The following is a 19,422-nucleotide window of genomic DNA, read 5'->3' on the forward strand; positions in this document are numbered from 1 at the left end:
TGCTGCCGCCAAAGTCAAAGACACTCTCTTAATCCAGCTCAGAAAAGAGAAATATAGCCACATATAATGGGTTTTTACATTTATTTTATTTGGAAGTGTATATGAATTTATGTACAAATTAGTATATCCATCATGCTCCTGGCTAACATACCAATGTTAGAAATGTAGAGCTGGAAGGGACCTATGGAGGTAACCTCATTCAGCCACCTGCACTGAGGCAGGACCATGTAGATCAGCCCTGACAGGTGTTTGTCCAACCTGTTCTAAAAAGCCTTCACTGATTGGGATTCCACCACCTCCCATGGAAGACTATTTCAGAATTTAGTTAACCCTTATAGTTAGAGAATTTTTCCTAATATGTAACCTAAATCTCCCTTGCTGCAAATTAAGTCCATTAGTTGTGTTCTATCTTCAGTTCACATAGAGAACAATTGATCACAGTCTTCTTTGTAACATAGTTGATGACTTAAGAAAAGACTTATCAGGTCTACCTTAAGACTAAACATGCCCTTTTTAAAAAAACCTTTCCTCATAGGTCAGGTTTTCTAAACCTTTTATAATTTTTGTTGCTTTCCTCTGGATCCTCTCCAACTTAGCCATCTTTCCTAAAGTCTTGTGCCCACAATCTGATACAGTACTCCAGCTGTAGCCTCACCAGTGCCAAGTAAAACAGGATAATTAGCACCTGTGAATTACATACCACACTCCTGAATAATATTCGCCCTTTTCACAAGTGCATCACACTGTTGGTTCATACTCAATTTGCGATCCACTCACCCCCAGAGCCTATTCAGCAGTACTACTACCTAGTCAGTTATTCCCCAGTTTGTAATTGTGCAAATTACTATACTGAGGAATTAAAATCAAATGCATTTATCTTTACTGAATTTAATCTTGGTGATTTCAAACCAATCCTCTCATTTGTCAAAGTTCTTTTGAATTCTAATCCTGTCCTCCAAAGTACTTGCATCCCCTCCCAGTTTGGTGTCATCCACAAATTTTACAAGCACACGCTCCACTCTGTTATCCAAGGCATTATTGAACATATTGACTAGTACTAGACCCAGGACAGGCCCCTGGAGGACCCCAATAGATACACACACACACATCCAGTTAGACAGTAAACCATTAACTACTCTTTGAAAAACCATATTCAAACTGTGCATTCATTTTATAATAATTTAATTTAGACCACATCTCCCAAGTTTGCTAATGAGAATGTCATGAGTGTGTGTGAAAAGCTTTACTAAAATCAAGGTATATCATTTTCTGCTTCACCCCATTCACTATCAGAGCACTAGCCATGTTAGTCCGTATCCACAAAAACGAGGAGTCCGGTAGAACACTTCAATCTCCCTGGACATTCTATAACAGATTTAAAAGTAACCACTCTTCAACAAAAAAACTTCAAAAACAGACTTCAAAGAGAAACTGCAGAGCTACAATTCATTCGCAAATTTAACACCCTTAATTTGGGCTTGAATAGGGACTGGGAGTGGCTGGCTCACTACAAAAGCAATTTCCCCTCTTTTGGTATTGACACCTCTTCATCAATTATTGGGAGTGGACCACATCCACCCTGATTGAATTGGCCCCATCAGCACTGGTTCTCTACTTGTAAGGTAACTCCCGTCTCTTCATGTGTCAGTATATTTATGCCTGCATCTGTAATTTTCACTCCATGCATCCGAAGAAGTGGGTTTTTTACCCATGAAATCTTATGCCCAAATAAATCCGTTAGTCTTTAAGGTGCCACCAGCCTCCTATCCACTAGGTCAGCAACCCTGTCAAAGAAGGAAATTAGATTAATATGGCATGATTAGTTCTTAACAAGTTCCTGTTGGCTATTACTTATAACCCTATTATCCGTTAGGCACTTACCAAGTGATTGTTTAACAATTTGTTCCAGCATCTTTCCAGGTATCGAAATTGGGCTGGCTGGTCTATAATTCCCCAGGTCCTCTGTCCCCTTTTTAAAGACAGATATTATGTTTGTCCTTCTCCAGTCCCCTGGGGTCCCACCCATCCTTCAGAAGTTCTCAAAGAGAATCGCTAACGGTTCCAAGATTGCTTCTGCTAGTTCCCCAAGTACCCTGAGGATTAATTTCATCAGGCCAACTTGAATACATATAACTACTCTAAATATTCTTGCATCCTTACCCAAAAGTAGAATTTCTTTAGTGCCTGGCATTTTAACAGGTCAATCAGCTTGTTTAGATGAATTTATAAATATATAAATGCCGCTCACGAGAAGTCAGTCTCCTTTATAAATCTGTAATATTTATCTTCTCTCTGTACCATTCAGGCCTCAATTTTATGGGGCACTTATGGATATGCTAACTTCACTGTGACTAATCACACGCTTAAAGTTAAGCACATACACAAACATTTGCAGGACCAGGACTTTAAAAGATTGCAAGTTCTTAGAGTAAAAGTTTGGGTGCATTAGAGCAATTGTTTAATAACAACATTAGTAACAACTACAGTTTGCAAGGGTAATTCAAAATAGGTTTTATCATCTATGGATTTGAAAGTTTGCTGGGTCACATGATTTCAAACTGGTATGACTCACCCCTCTTAATTTATTTTTTTTCTTCATTAGAAACTATATTTTCACTGCAATATTTCTCACTATCTGAAACATTTTAAGAGTATTTGTTTCCTTTCTTGAAAGTATTGCTTTGCATTTAAGCTGACTACATGGAAGTCCCCATTCAACTGAGATATACGAATCTTAAGTATCTTTAAAAATTATTGTGTTTAAGTGTACACATTGTAATTCAACTTTTGGTACCATGAGGGTGTAGTAATACCATTGTTTGCAAACATAAAGGGGTGTGACCTTACATTCCTCAAACACTTACATTCCTTTGTATACAATGAAACAGGAAAAACAGGTAGCTATAGATTCCAAAGGGTCCATGCACTGTATTATAAAACAATGTTTTGTTTCACTGACCCACTCATGAACTATATGTCCTGATGTTCACATCAGTTTGTACAACAGAGACTATTAGCAAAACAGCTTTGAACTCTGAACTCCTTTTCCATGGTTAATATTTGTGCAGATTTAGAAAATGACTAATCTTTCAGAAATTGCTATGAAATGCGCTTATAACAAATGTATACATAATACCTTTCTGGTAGTTTCCAGAGGTGTACAAACCTCTACACCGCTACAGGCCCATATGCCCAGTTCATACGGTAACTGTTACCAAAACCAGTGAATCTACCAAAAAAAGTTAGTTGCACTCAGAAGAGCTGCTTGCAGAGGGGAAAGAATAGAGTCTTAAAAGTTGCATGAGCAGCGTTATCTTGCAGTTGTGAGCATTCAGTTTCACCTGATATCTATACTGGAGGACTTTTTCCTTAACATCTTGCTTTCTTATTTTGTTTGGAGGTGTGCAAACCATCTGTGATTGCAGAACTGCCAGCCCCAAATGTTTATATACACACACACACACACACACACACACGTCAGGCCCCTCAGAAAATCAGGGGTTGACTTAAAAAGTTTTTGGATATAAAAGTACATTTGGAGTTTATTTGCCTGCTGGGTTTTGAAACTTCAGGATTCACATTTTCAAGCTGATCTATACAACCATGAAGCCTGGAATTTACTAATAAAAAAACAAAAAACAAACAAACCAAAAACACTTGAAGCGGAGATTCTGGTGAATTCATGTGACTCCAGGGATTTAAGAAACAAACAAAAACAAATACCACAAGAGCTGGTTTATGTGATAAAGTAATTCCCATACTAATTTTAATCCATGCAGATTTTAGTTGTCTCACTTTTGACTTCTATCTTTTTGTCTTGCTTTCTCATTTTTATGATAAGGACCAAGTAAACCTGAGTGGTCTAATTCCTTTGTCCCAGTTGAAAGAGGAAAAATATATATATATATATATATAAACATATATATATATATATATATATATATATATATATATATATAAACAGACCAAAGAGCCTAACATTTAAAAAAATAAGGGTATGATTTAGATAAATTCTGGACATATTAATCTAATCTGTGTCCATTTCTGTAATACCTATGATGAATCTGTAAAAATGCCACAGACATTTGTTGAATAAATCCTTAACATAGAAAAAAAGAATATTCAGAAAGAATTCAGTGATTTCAGATTGTTGAATTAAGAAAACTTTGTTCTACGCATAGGTACCCATAAGGACATGTCAACATTTCAGCACCAACAGCCTTTATTCAAGACTCATGCTCTCAACAAACCTGTCTCTTTAGTGCCCCTGTATCTTATACTTCATGCATACTACAGGAGCTGAATTCAGGAAAGCTATACTACTGTAATGAAAACTTTGAAGTCTATTCAGAGACCTGGTTGTCAACTTTAATTCTAATTTATGCCATGCTGACAGTGAGTATGTTCACCTTTCATTCCTCCTCCTCCTCCTCTTCTGATTTACTTATTTCAGCTTGCAAACATGTTAAGTATTTGAGCTCTCCTACAGACAAGCAGTAGGAATGTGTTCTTTACAATGATCTTACCTAATGTACTGCGGTGTGAAGCACTATGTATTTAGGTTTCACAGTAACAGCCCTGTTAGTCTGTATTCGCAAAAAGAAAAGGAGTACTTGTGGCACCTTAGAGACTAACCAATTTATTTGAGCATGAGCTTTCGTGAGCTACAGCTCACTTCATCGGATGCATACTGTGGAAAGTACAGAAGATCTTTTTATACACACAAACCATGAAAAAATGGGTGTTTACCACTACAAAAGGTTTTCTCTCCTCCCACTCCACTCTCCTGCTGGTAATAGCTTATCTAAAGTGATCACTCTCCTTACAATGTGTATGATAATCAAGGTGGGCCATTTCCAGCACAAATCCAGGGTTTAACAAGAACGTCGGGGGGGGGGGGTGGTAGGAAAAAACAAGGGGAAATAGGCTACCTTGCATAATGACTTAGCCACTCCCAGTCTCTATTTAAGCCTAAGTTAATTGTATCCAATTTGCAAATGAATTCCAATTCAACAGTCTCTCCCTGGAGTCTGGTTTGAAGTTTTCCTGTTGTAATATTGCAACTTTCATGTCTGTAATCGCGTGACCAGAGAGATTGAAGTGTTCTCTGACTGGATTTTGAATGTTATAATTCTTGACATCTGATTTGTGTCCATTTATTCTTTTACGTAGAGACTGTCCAGTTTGACCAATGTACATGGCAGAGGGGCATTGCTGACATGGTAGATATCACATTGGTGGATGTGCAGGTGAACGAGCATCTGATAGTGTGGCTGATGTTATTAGGCCCTGTTATTATTCCCCTGAATAGATATGTGGGTACAGTTGGCAACGGGCTTTGTTGCAATGATGGGTTCCTGGGTTAGTGGTTCTGTTGTGTGGTATGTGGTTGCTGGTGAGTATTTGCTTCAGGTTGGGGGGCTGTCTGTAGGCAAGGACTGGCCTGTCTCCCAAGATTTGTGAAAGTGTTGGGTCATCCTTCAGGATAGGTTGTAGATCCTTAATAATGCGTTGGAGGGGTTTTAGTTGGGGGCTGAAGGTGACAGCTAGTGGTGTTCTGTTATTTTCTTTGTTAGGCCTGTCCTGTAGTAAGTGACTTCTGGGAACTCTTCTGGCTCTATCAATCTGTTTCTTCACTTCCGCAGGTGGGTATTGTAGTTGTAAGAATGCTTGATAGAGATCTTGTAGGTATTTGTCTCTGTCTGAGGGCTTGGAGCAAATGCAGTTGTATTGCAGAGCTTGGCTGTGGACGATGGATCGTGTGCTGTGGTCAGGGTGAAAGCTGGAGGCATGTAGGTAGGAATAGCGGTCAGTAGGTTTCCGGTATAGAGTGGTGTTTATGTGACCATCGTTTATTAGCACTGTAGTGTCCAGGAAGTGGATCTCTTGTGTGGACTGGACCAGGCTGAGGTTGATGGTGGGATGGAAATTGTTGAAATCATGGTGGAATTCCTCAAGGGCTTCTTTTCCATGGGTCCAGATGATGAAGATGTCATCAATATAATGCAAGTAGAGTAGGAGCGTTAGGGGACGAGAGCTGAGGAAGCGTTGTTCTAAGTCAGCCATAAAAATGTTGGCATACTGTGGGGCCATGCGGGTACCCATAGCAGTGCCGCTGATTTGAAGGTATACGTTGTCCCCAAATGTGAAGTAGTTATGGGTAAGGACAAAGTCACAAAGTTCAGCCACCAGGTTAGCCGTGACATTATCGGGGATAGTGTTCTTGACGGCTTGTAGTCCATTTTTGTGTGGAATGTTGGTGTAGAGGGCTTCTACATCCATAGTGGCCGGGATGGTGTCATCAGGAAGATCACCGATGGATTGTAGTTTCCTGAGGAAGTCAGTGGTGTCTCGAAGGTAGCTGGGAGTGCTGGTAGCATAGGGCCTGAGGAGGGAGTCTACATAGCCAGACAATCCTGCTGTCAGGGTGCCAATGCCAATGTATTTACTGAGTGCTAATGTTTGAAATCTCAGAGAGCTAAAGCTCCATCAAAGTGGAGAAATATATCCAGTTCAATGTGCATTACACACTGGCTGCTGCAAACTTCCTTAAGCTATCAGCATTCAGCACATATACAAATCTCACAAAAACAAGACCTCAAGCCTGTACTGGTTCCTAACTAAAGGAAGAAACAGTTTCATATCAATGGAATGCTTTGGTAGGTGGGGAAACAAAATTTGTTTATTGCACAACTGATGTTCAAAGGCAATCCAAACATTAAAAGTGTATCATACGAATCAATTTCTAATAATAATTAGAGACAGGCTATTTCAGAGAGAAGGAAGAGGGAATTCGGGTGTTACATTAGGACAAGTGCAAAATTATTTTCCTGATGTAAAACACTTCTAAAGAGAAGCCCTGGTCGGTTTCTGACAAAAGTTAACGTGGCATGACATAGCATGGCCTAGTAGCACATGTCAATAAGTGCACAGAGAGGGTCTATCCTGCTCCTAAAGTCATGGCAAAGCTCCCCTCAGCTCCAGTTGGCACAGTATAGGATCCTCAGATAGTTCCATGCAGATTACTTAGCCTCAAATTTCCCCTTAAAGGGCCCAATCCTGCAAGGTGCTGGCATCCTCAACTCCCCACTGACTTGTGAGGCATGGCGCACCGGGCAGGATCAGGCTCAAATTACATGCGTTTCTAAAAGGATTTAAAGGAATAGATTCCACCACTATGCCCCACGCTACTGTGAAAAGGGGAGGTGGGGGAAGAGAGTGGCAATAACGGGCGAGTCCCTGGCCATGCTGTCTCTGCACAAGCCATGCAGGGAAAAAATGTAGCTTTAACCTCAAAGACAGCCAGACTAATATGTTTCCAGTTTAGGTAAGAAGGAAGACTGGACCTCCAGAAAAGAAAACAGCTGAAAAACATTAAAGTTGTATGTTTCAATGGATTGTGTGAAATGTGGGCATTAATTCTGGATACTTGTGGGGAATGGAATCCAATTAGAAGAACAACAACAAACACTAAGCATAAAATTAAGAGGTTACACCAGCGCAGGGCTATATATGTAGATTTATGACATGTTCCCTGCATGATCTACAGGGGCCAATGGGCCACCTGCAACATTATTAAAGTGCTAGAAGAACTGGTGATGTGGAGAAACACTATGGGCAGGTCTACACTTAAATTGGTGCAGTGGCAGAGCTGCACCCATGCAACTGTAGCACTTCAGTGAAGATGCTCCTACGCCAACAGGAGACTCTCCCCCATCGGCGCAGTTAATCCACCTCCACAAAAGAGGCAGCAGCTACGCCGACAGGAGAAGCCCTGTCATTTTCCTGTAGTACTTTCTACATGGGGCAGCGTTAGGTCAGTATAACGGATTTTTCACACCCCTGAGTGATGCAGTTATACTCATGTAAGTTTGTAGTGTAGACCTGGCCTATGATGCTAACTGATAACAACAACAACAGTCTAGAGACCAGGACGTTAGAGACTTGGAAATGGCAGAAGAAATGCAGGCTCAGTTTTTCCACTTTGAGGCTTTATGTCTCAAATGTAGGAACAAATTATTCAGTGAATGGAGTGCCCCTAAGGAATCCTAAATGAATCACTGGTGGAAGAGAATGGTTCAAAGCTACACACTTGCTATTCTGTGGCCATAATTTTCTGGGATGGTCTGTTTGAACATTGTGTGACCCCAGGATACAGGTATTTGAAGGCAAACTTTTAAGTGCAACATAAATTAGCTTACATTATAAGATGTGCTGCCACACAAGAAGATCTTACCAGGGGATTTTAATCAAGCTGTAAGAAAGTTGAGAAAATAAACGTAAGTATTAGTAAAGATCTGTGTCAACTTGGACTGACTAAGCTGCGGTGTCTAGAATCATCACATGGGAATGGAAAAGGCATCAAACCCAGCAGGCTGTATATTAGCATCAACCCAGATCTCGTATTCAGAAAAGCTGCTGAGTAAATCTGAGTTTTTATTACACACATCACAATGGCATATAGACACCGAATATAAGCAAGAATAGCATCAATTCTGCCTCACAGAAGAGCACAAGAGCTGTAGAGAGGCAAAGTATTATTGGATACATTAAAAAAAAAGCTGATTACCTTTTTTGAGATGGGTGGTCCTGAATGGTACCTGTTATAGGTACATAGCCAGGACAACTGATGGGTTGTGTAGGTTTTCAATAGACAGCTGGTGTTTGGCTATCTTCAGTCTTTGCAAATATTTAAAAACAAATAGGGTATGCTCAGATACAGGAAAAATCCTTTTCATCAGCTGCTGTTGCTGTGAATAGCTCAGTCAATATGTTTGTAAGCACTTCTGATCCTGTTTGCCGATTCCTGTAATGCTCACCCTGAAGAATCAAAGATTTTTTAAAAATGTAATTGCAACTGATTGACATATGCCTGCTAGAAAGGCAGTTACTGATTGCTGTAGTTCTCACTCCACCACAGTTAAAAAGATGAACTAAGATTACTTGTCAAAATGAATGAAGGAGAAACCCAAACAAATACCCCTCAGCCATTCATTCTGGGGCAGACATTAAATGTCTGAAACGTGACGAAATAATCAGATACTTTTGGAAGCTGATAGATACAAGGAAAGATAAAGGCCCATTCAGCCAATAAACTCCTGAAGCCAAGGTGGCCATAATGGTGGTAAGCAGCTTAAGAGTTCCTGAAAGCCCAACAAAAAGCGGTTCACTCATCAACTGCTGATCTTTAGATTTGCTTCTGACAGATACCAATGCAACCCGCAGGCTTCCAATATAAGAAACAGGAAGGAGCAATGCCAGACCAAAACCCCACTTTCTGCAATCACAGAAAGCTGGGCACGTGGGATACAACTCTGTGTTCCTTGCTTTAAGTGAAGGTGTGGCTAAAATGAGGGCTGACTAAAAGTGCAGTCTTCTTTCTTGGCAGACTTATTCCCTCTGTACAGTCCAGGTCATATCTACTGACTTCACTGGCCAGAATAAGGTTTTACTACTCTTTTCCCTGTTTAGCCTTGCAAAGCCTGTATAGGGATGAGAGAGGAGGCTGCATTCTGTTCTTACTCACCCATCATCCACCTAAGTGTTAGCTAAGTTCCAGTTGCAGAACGTTTGCTTCTGGGGATTACGCACAAACCAGAAAAAAGAAAACTAAGCAGTTTGATTTCCAGATTCTGGAGTGAATTGGGGATGCTGGCATTTAGAACAAAAAAAATGTTCTTACTTGTGAATTGATCTAACAAGGAGTCACTGAGGGCAAAATTCAACCCCATGCAGAGAATAATACAAGCCTTGCACTACTTAAGTCTCACTTAAGTGTTGAAAACATGGCTTACGAGGTGCACAGGCCTTGTACTACCTCACAGCAAAGGGGTGAACCTTACTTTATGATTCAAATACAGAACCCCATGATATAGCAGTGTTACACAGAAACCCTTCAGAATGCCCAATGCATACTGATGGGGTGGCATCTTATACCCTGTTGCGGTGGCATCAATGACTGCACAAGATACAAGACAATGGAGAGATTCAGACCCTTAAATCTCCTCAATTACCCTTAAGCATGTTGCGCACAGAAGTCCCTTACATTGTACAGTTCCTGAGCAATACATTTCAGTTGTCAAGCCCCTTAGTCTTTGGTGAAAACACAGGTGCACAGACAATTCCCTGCATACACTCTTAATTATTTGAAAAACAAAACACTAGTAAGGTGCAGCAATTGGCACCATATGGGTGTTGTCTGACCATTTCAAATGCAAGCAAAAGGACAATCTATTTAGTAAATGTACAGAGCTATCACAGAATGATCTTTTCTTTCCGCCTACTGTATCTAGGGCTTTATGTTAACCCCCTCAGCATGGTGTCTGAGTGCTTTGCAGAGGTGTCATAATTAGAATTGGCCAATAATGTGATTTTCCTCCCTAGTTCACCCAAGGCAAAATGAAAATGTGTTTTTAGAGAACTTTAAGTTTTATAGTTGAAAACAACCTTGTAAGTCATCTGTTCCCTCACAGGCTCTGCTGCACTCTCTATGCAGAGGATCATACTAAATCATAGAATCATAGAACCAGAAGGGACATTGAGAGGTTACCTAGTCCACTCCCCTGCACTCATGGCTGGACTAATTATCTAGACCATCCCTGACAGGTGTTTATCTAACCTGCTCTTAAAAATCTCCAGTGATGGAGATCCCACAACCACCCTACGCAATTTATTCCAGTGCTTAACCACCCTGACAGGAGGATTTTCCTAAAGTCCAAACTAAACCGCCCTTGCTGCAATTTAAGCCCATTGCTTCTTGTCCTGTGCTCAGAGGTTAAGAAAAACAATTTTTCTTCCTCCTCCTTATAACAACCTTTTACATATTTGAAAAAGTATGTCCCCTCTCAGTCTTCTCTTTTGCAGACTAAAACCCAATATTTTCAATCTTCCCTCATAGGTCATGTTTTCTAGACCTTTAATCATTTTTGCTGCTCTTCTCTGGACTTTCTCCAATTTGTCCACATCTTTCCTGAAATGTGGTGGCCAGAACTGGACACAATACTCCAGATGAGGCCTAATCAGCGCGGAGCAGAGCAGAAGAATTACTTTTTGTGTCTTGCTTACAACACTCCTGTTAATACATCCCAGAAGGATGTTCACTTTTTTTTGCAACAGCGTTACACTGTTGATTCATATTTAGCTTGTGGTTCACTATGATCCCCCGATCCCTTTTTGCAGTACTCCTTCCTAGGCAGTCATTTCCCATTTTGTACGTGTGCAACTGATTGTTCCTTCCTAAATGGAGTACTTTGCATTTGTCTGTATTGAATTTCATCCTATTTACTTCAGACCATTTCTCCAGTTTGTCCAGATCATTTTGAATTTTAATCCTATCCTCCAAAGCACTTGCAACCCCTCCCAGCTTGGTATCATCCACAAAATTTATAACTTTTTAATGTTTACTCTCTATGCCATTATCTAAATCATTGATGAAGATATTGAATAGAACTGGACCCAGAACAGATCCCTGCGGGACCCCACTCATTATGCACTTCCAGCATGACTCTGAACCACTGATGATTACTCTCAGGGAATGGTTTTCCAACCAGTTTTGCACCTACCTTATAGTAGCTCCATCTAGGTTGGATTTCCCTAGTTTATTTATGAGAAGGTCATGTGGGACAGTATCAAAAGGTTTACTAAAATCAAGATATACCATGTCTACCGCTTCCCCCCTATCCACAAGGCTTGTTACCCTGTCAAAGAAAGCTATCAGGTTGGTTTGACGCTATTTGTTTTGACAAATCCATGCTGACTTACTTATCACCATATTATCTTCTAGATGTTTGCAAACTGATTGCTTAATTATTTGCTCCATTATCTTTCCAGGTCCAGAAGTTAAGATGAAAAAAGCTAATGTAGTGCCAATCTTTAAAAAAGGGAAGAAAGAGGATCCTGGGAACTACAGGCCAGTCAGCCTCACCTCAGTCCCTGGAAAAATCATGGAGCAGGTCCTCAAAGAATCAATCCTGATGCACTTGCATGAGAGGAAAGTGATCAGGAACAGCCAGCATGGATTCTCCAAGGGAAGGTCATGCCTGACTAATCTAATCGCCTTTTATGATGAGATTACTGGTTCTGTGGATGAAGGGAAAGCAGTGGATGTATTGTTTCTTGACTTTAGCAAAGCTTTTGATACGGTCTCCCACAGTATTCTTGTCAGCAAGTTAAGGAAGTATGGGCTGGATGAATGCACTATAAGGTGGGTAGAAAGCTGGCTAGATTGTCGGGCTCAACGGGTAGTGATCAATGGCTCCATGTCTAGTTGGCAGCCGGTATCAAGTGGAGTGCCCCAGGGGTCGGTCCTGGGGCCGGTTTTGTTCAATATCTTCATAAATGATCTGGAGGATGGTGTGGATTGCACTCAGCAAATTTGCGGATGATACTAAACTGGGAGGAGTGGTAGATACGCTGGAGGGCAGGGATAGGATACAGAAGGACCTAGACAAATTGGAGGATTGGGCCAAAAGAAATCTGATGAGGTTCAATAAGGATAAGTGCAGGGTCCTGCACTTAGGACGGAAGAATCCAATGTACTGCTACAGACTAGGGATCGAATGGCTAGGCAGCAGTTCTGCGGAAAAGGACCTAGGGGTGACAGTGGACGAGAAGCTGGATATGAGTCAGCAGTGTGCCCTTGTTGCCAAGAAGGCCAATGGCATTTTGGGATGTATAAGTAGGGGCATAGCGAGCAGATCGAGGGACGTGATCGTTCCCCTCTATTCGACATTGGTGAGGCCTCATCTGGAGTACTATGTCCAGTTTTGGGCCCCACACTACAAGAAGGATGTGGATAAATTGGAGAGAGTCCAGCGAAGGGCAACAAAAATGATTAGGGGTCTGGAACACATGAGTTATGAGGAGAGGCTGAGGGAGCTGGGATTGTTTAGCCTGCAGAAGAGAAGAATGAGGGGGGATTTGATAGCTGCTTTCAACTACCTGAAAGGGGGTTCCAAAGAGGATGGCTCTAGACTGTTTTCAATGGTAGCAGATGACAGAACGAGGAGTAATGGTCTCAAGTTGCAGTGGGGGAGGTTTAGATTGGATATTAGGAAAAAAATTTTCACTAAGAGGGTGGTGAAACGCTGGAATGCGTTACCTAGGGAGGTGGTAAAATCTCCTTCCTTAGAGGTTTTTAAGGTCAGGCTTGACAAAGCCCTGGCTGGGATGATTTGACTGGGAATTGGTCCTGCTTCGAGCAGGGGGTTGGACTAGATGGCCTTCAGGGGTCCCTTCCAACCCTGATATTCTATGACTGGTCTGTAATTCCCCAGGTTGTCCTTATTTCCCTTTTTATAGATGAGCACTATATTTGTCCTTTTCCAGTCTTCTGGAATCTCTCCATGACTTCTCAAAGATAATCTCTTATGGCTCAGATATCTCCGCAATCAGCTCCTTGAGTATTCTGGGATGTATTTCATCAGGCCCTGGTGACTTGAAGACATCTGATTTGTCCAAGTAATTTGTAACTTGTTCTTTCCTTATTGTAGCCTCTTATGGTCCTACCTCATTTTCAGTGGCATTCACTACGTTAGATGTCCAATCACCACCAACCTTCTTGGTGAAAACTGAAACAAAGAAGTCATTAAGGACCTCTGCCATTTCCGCATTTTCTGTTATTTTCCCCCTCTCATTGAGTAATGGGCCTACCCTATCCTTGGTCTTCCTCTTGCTTCTAATGTATTTGTACAATGTTTTCTTGTTACCCTTTATGTCTCTAGCTAGTTTTGTGCCTTGGCCTTTCAAATTTTGTCCCTACAAACTTGTGTTGTTTATATTCATCTTTTGTAATTGGACCTAGTTTCCACTTTTTGTAGGACTCTTCTTTGAATTTCATATAATTGAAGATCTCCTGGTTAAGCCAGGCTGGTCTCTTGCCATACTTCCTATCTTTCCTACGCAGTGGAATAGTTTCTTCTTGTGCCCTTAATAATGTCGCTTTGAAAAACTGTCACCTGTTTTCTGTTGTTTTTCCACTTAGACTTGATTCCCATGGAATCTTATGTACCAATTTCCTGAGTTTGCTAAAGTCAGCCTTCTTGAAATCCATTGTCTTTATTTTGCTGTTCTCCCTCCTACCATTCCTTAGAATCATGAACTCTATACTTTCATGATAACTTTCACCCAAGCTGCCTTTCACTTTTAAATTCTCAACCAGTTCCTCCCTATTTGTCAAAATCAAATCTAGATGTAAATGTAAATATTCATGAATACTTTCTCTAGCCTGCTTCTGAATATTTACAGTCAGGATATAGGCGCTTCCAAGGCTGCCTTCAGGAGACTAGTCCATGTTCTAACTCTTTATGAAAACTTTCCTAATCTCAGCTTATTAATTTCCCCTTAAGGAATTTCTTCTCATTATTCATCATTCTCCTTGCCTTCACCATCCTGAACAGGAGGACTGGTTGGTCCATCAACACCTACTAGCCAAGATGGGCAGGGATTCAACCTTGTTCTGGGTGTCCCTAAACCTGGCTGCCAGAAGCTGCGACTTGATGACAGGGGAAGGATCACTTGATAAATTGCCCTGTTCTGTTCATTCCCCCTGAAGCATCTGGCACCAGCCACTGTCAGAAGACAGGATACTGGCTAGTTGGACCATTGGTCTGACCCATTTTGGCCATTCTTACAGGTGTTTGCCTTTCTCAACCCTGATACCTTTCAGAAATCTATAAGGCTTTCATCATGTCACTTCTTCCTATCCTCTTTTCCCATCAATACACATGCAGTTCTCTTCTTCTATCTGCATATGTCAAGCCGCTGTGAGGATGTATTTCTTGTATTGTATCCATCAGCTGCAAAGAGGCTGTGTCAGCAATAGCAAGTAGGACAAGCTAGTGCACAGCACAGGAGAGCTCTACTGCTTCATATATTGCAGGTCTCAGTACTCTAAAGCAGTGATGGGCCTATGTTGCAAAGTTTGCATACAGATCCAGATGTTCCTATAGTTTGAGGGTTGTTTGGATGTGGGCTCATGGTACAGGCCCCATCTTTACCTCTGACAGCTGTTGCCTCAACCTTCTGCATTGTTCAGGCAACTGCAAGCTCAAAAAGCACCCTCTGATATCTGTAATGAAATCCAATGGTTTTGCATTTTCAGATATTTGACAGACTTTGAACGGAGAATTTAAAATCCTTATTATGTATATCAGGTTACAATACAACATGATGGTTTCTGGAGTAAGAGTTAATTCAGGAGTGGAAGCTGAACATCCATCAATTCTGTGCATTTCATATATTAGCAGAACAGATGCTGAAGAACCATAACTGTTTTGCATTAAAACAAACAATCTATATTTCTGAGGTTTTGGAGTTTATCCACTGTAAAATGGAGCTCTACTTCAGAGGGTTAGATTTTCCCAATACAGGAAACACAATAAATGCTAGAGAATTGGGATTTTTTCCCTCACTACTTTACACATTTAGGCAAAGCTTTTTATAAATTCTATATCTGACACTGTTTATATTTCTTGACATTCTCTTGAGTTTTTTTGTCTTAATTTGAAAATACTTAGGGACCAAAAGGTAAATCCAGCCCTAGAATAAAAGCAGGTAAACTTCCATTAAGTTAATGGAGTAGGACCTGCATATGCCAGGGATGAATTTTGCCCTATTATAACCCATTAAATTATTAATATGTAGAGAGAAAGTACTTACCTTCTCTTGGATCGAAAAATAAGAGCATGAACTGCACTTTGGCTGGGATATGACTTTTACTATACTGTGCTCTACCAGGTGGGTGATTATTAGTTGAGAAATTGTGAGTAAAAGCTATGAATAGAGGTTATGAGGTAGCAGAAAGAGACAATGCATCCGATGAAGTGAGCTGTAGCTCATGAAAGCTTATGCTCAAATAAATTTGTTAGTTTCTCAGGTGCCACAAGTACTCCTTTTCTTTTTGCGAATACAGACTAACTTCGGCTGCTACTCTGAAACCTATCAGAAAGAGATTATTGTTTTCATGGTACAGTTAGGTTGGGGTTGCACTCAACACTCTTAGAAGCCCTTCTTTTATCTAGCAAGCAAATAAAAAGAGTGCTGATGTTCCTATTACAAATACTGCCTCTAAAAGCAGTCCTGCAACCACTTAAATTACTTGAAACAAGACTGAGGCAAGCCGTAACTCTTGGCCTGGATGTAGAATGGGTTCGTTAATACAATGTTAATTTCAGTGGTCTCAGAGTTTATCATATTTTTCTTTGTCTGTTAAGTTCAATAGTTTCCTTGTATTTTTTTAAGTTTACTTTAGTTCCTGATCATCATTTACTGAAATCCCCTGCTCTAACCTTTCTCCAGCATCAGCCTATTTCTCTACAGCATGCTCGAGAAGCAGGGTTTGCATTTTTAAGCAGTTTAGCAGTAAGTGGTTTTATATCATTAATGGGATCTGAGCAATCTTCATGAAACCTGACAAGTTTACCAGTTTTATTCACATGGATTTGGGTGGATCAAATACCCCCATAGTATATCCAGTTTCCTCCCAATAACTGTAATCCACTGTTCCATTCTCCTAAAGAGCCAGCCTGTCCCATTCCCACCATGCTACTGTGTTTTCCCAATCATTCCACTACTCCGAACTGGACATCAGTTAAAGAAGCAGTGAAGTGCCTGGAGAAATGTAATAAATTAGCATTTAGAGGAGCAGACTAAGATCACAGAGCAGAGCTACAAAAGACATATTTATGTATAGAATTAAACTTCCTTACAGAATACCGAAAGAAAAGTCTGTTCTCCAAGACCAGATGCCCACTCCGATAATTACTGCCTACCCCTCTTGCAGGCTTTGGTCCTTTAGGTAATTACAAGACTATCACACTCAGTCTCTTCAGAGAGAAACAATTTTCCACCACGACTGACCAGAGATGGATTTTAACCAGTTGCACAGAGCTGAGCAACTCTGTGTCCAATCCCCTCCGATTGTACAATTGGAACTGGAAGAGGAGAATGACAATGGAGGAAAAGATTTGAGCTATAATTATAATTTGCCAATTGATTTTATTTATTTCTAGAGATCAGTTTCTTGTCCTGAGAGGACGAATAAACCGAAACAAGTCCAGTAAATTAAGTGAAACTAATGAATAGGGAAAAAAGTGAATTATTGCATTTTATTAGGAGAGGGAATTTGCTTTTGACAAACATAAGTACTGTTTAACTTATTCTACTTTGTAATACTGTACAAGTGTTAAGTTGTCCCCTCTACTGTGATTAACAGTATAGTATTTTTACCATATTTAGACCTGTCTAGCACTTGTCAGTAAGGGTAGACTATTTTTTTTAAGATTTGTTATTTAAAGAGTTATATTTATACAACTTTAAAACAAAATAACATATCTTAATACAAAGAATACGCAAGAAATAATCTTTACCCATTAGGAACTTTTGAAGGAAACGGATTTGATAGTTCTTTTTAAATTATTCTGTAGAAATGTGTGTGCAGTTAAAACACAGGAGCCAAAACAAGCTGTTCTTCTGTAACGTGTTTTCTGGGAAAGAAAAACTCAGTTTTGGAACAGTATCAGAGGAGAAGCTTGCTCCAATAGTTTTTGCATCACTACCCAAAGTACTGCTGTAGGTCTAAAATGAGGAGCTTTTAGAATCTGGAAAAAAAATTGGCAAACTAGAGAAACAGGAAATTTGGGAAGATAGGAAGGATTGCAAGTTAGACTAAAAGTGTTTAGGGGCAAGAACCTCTATGGCTGTACAATACATGGTACAGCCAGAACCTGAGCTCAATTGGGGTCTTTCGGTGCTACTATAATATAAACAATAAATAGTTTGAGTAGATGCCTTTCCTAACTTGATTTGAAACATGTTCAAAAGACTGGATAGAGTCCAAACTCTTCCCCTTCTTGGGGATTGGCTTTACTAATAAAGAAATTAACATTACATTCATCATGGTCTTCTCTTGCAGGCTTGGCTGTTTCTAGGGTCCCTCCTTTCTTCTTGCGCAGCCCAAGTACGCTAGATCTTCTCTCCCTCCAGCTTGCTAGTATCTCCTCCTTTATATCTGAAAGAAGTTACAAGTGAGCCTTAGTGAGTCAGGAGAATGCACTTAACCCTTTCCCAGCAGAGTCACCCCTGCTAACAGGGTGGGATATTTCAGGCTAACATTGTCAGTAAAATCCAGATATACACAACACAGCAAGTAATATGAACACAAAATAAATGATAAAACTTTTTAAAGAAAGCTTTCCCCAGCCATAATTACAGCTCATATTGAAATAAGCTGCTTGCACTGTCATCTTAAATTAGTTTGCATTTTAGTACAAGAAGCTATATAATGAACACAGATGGAATTGACTTCACCTTAAGGCAGGAACATCTAGATAATGTTATCATAGCTTAAGGCTTGTTGAGAAATTTGCTTAAGAGAAAAAAAGCTTTGTAGGAAGATTTAGTTTGTTCTGTCTTGCTACTCAACAAGTCACCAGAAAGCAAAAGGAGTACAAGAATTAGGGCACCAATTCACTTTCCAAAATTACCTCTCTGAAAGTGCAGGCTCTTGCCTATTAATGATGCTGCTCTAAATTAACCCCAGGAGTTGGGTGGTTGTTCCACTCAGAAAGATTAAACTGTATCTCAACAAGCTAGTCACATGTTGCTCTATCACCTAACCTCAGCAATAGTGCCGAGATATTGAAAGGCAACAACAAAATGAGTCATTTTCTAATCCCTTGCTCGACTTTACAAGCGATTTGCACCCAATGAGCCTTTTAAAAAAGGGACCAATTTGTGACACGAGTTAACTGTAAAAGAACAGTAGAAACACAGTTGCTCCAGCTTTGCTAAGTCAAAGATGCCATTTTCATAGCTACTAAGGAGGCTGGTTCTTATAAAGTACGTTCTAGGCAACGGTGTATTGTACCATGCTGGATTTCACTGTAAGCTCTAGAAAAGTGCATTTTCTACCAGGGCAATCTCTGAAAGAGGTAGTACATTTAAAGATTGTTCTAACACAGTTTAACCATATTTCTGGGAGTGCTAAAACACCATTCTATAATATGTTTAAGCTTGTCCACAGAGGCAAATGCTGTAGAAGCCATGTGACTTAAAATATGGTCAAAATGTGTTGAAGTAATTCATATTTGTGATGTAGATGAGGGACCTTTCTCCAGGGAGGCAAGTCAGACAGGACACTGGACTTGGACTCAGGAAGGCTGGGTTCAACTCCTTACTCAGTGGCATGCTTCCTATGTGACCATTAGCAAATTAACATTTAATCTCTCTACATCAATTTTCCCATCTACAGAATGGGGATAATACTTCCCTACTTCAGTGGGTACATGAGTGCTAGGCTAGCATACCAATCCACTAGAACACAACATGATCACGTAGGAGGGCAGGCGTCAATGCAGTGCTCTGTTAGGAAGTGGTCTACGCTACAAGAAAGTTTTAGAACCGCAATTAAACCTGTTTTTTTAA

General features: G+C 40.3%; 1 protein-coding gene across 2 annotated transcripts in view; it reads right to left on the reverse strand.

Annotated features, from left to right (window-relative positions):
• Window positions 1-1,491: 1,491 nt before the first annotated feature.
• The window catches only part of LOC311511128 (uncharacterized protein), a 99,527-nt gene continuing 81,596 nt past the window's right edge, over window positions 1,492-19,422 (reverse strand). Inside the window, exons 7-8 of one of the 2 annotated variants that reach the window (XM_084611489.1) lie at window positions 17,888-18,007; window positions 1,492-1,784 (exon numbers count right to left, since the gene is read on the reverse strand). In XM_084611489.1, the coding sequence (XP_084467615.1) occupies window positions 1,771-1,784; window positions 17,888-18,007 (134 nt within the window). In that variant the 3' untranslated portion in view covers window positions 1,492-1,770. Of the gene's footprint in view, window positions 1,785-17,376; window positions 18,008-19,422 lie in introns of those variants that run through there. The other variant, XR_014709206.1, reaches the window with a different exon arrangement.

Source organism: Lepidochelys olivacea (assembly GCF_965140295.1).
Source record: "Lepidochelys olivacea isolate rLepOli2 genome assembly, chromosome: 21".
In the NCBI taxonomy this organism is placed as follows: Eukaryota; Metazoa; Chordata; order Testudines; family Cheloniidae; genus Lepidochelys; species Lepidochelys olivacea.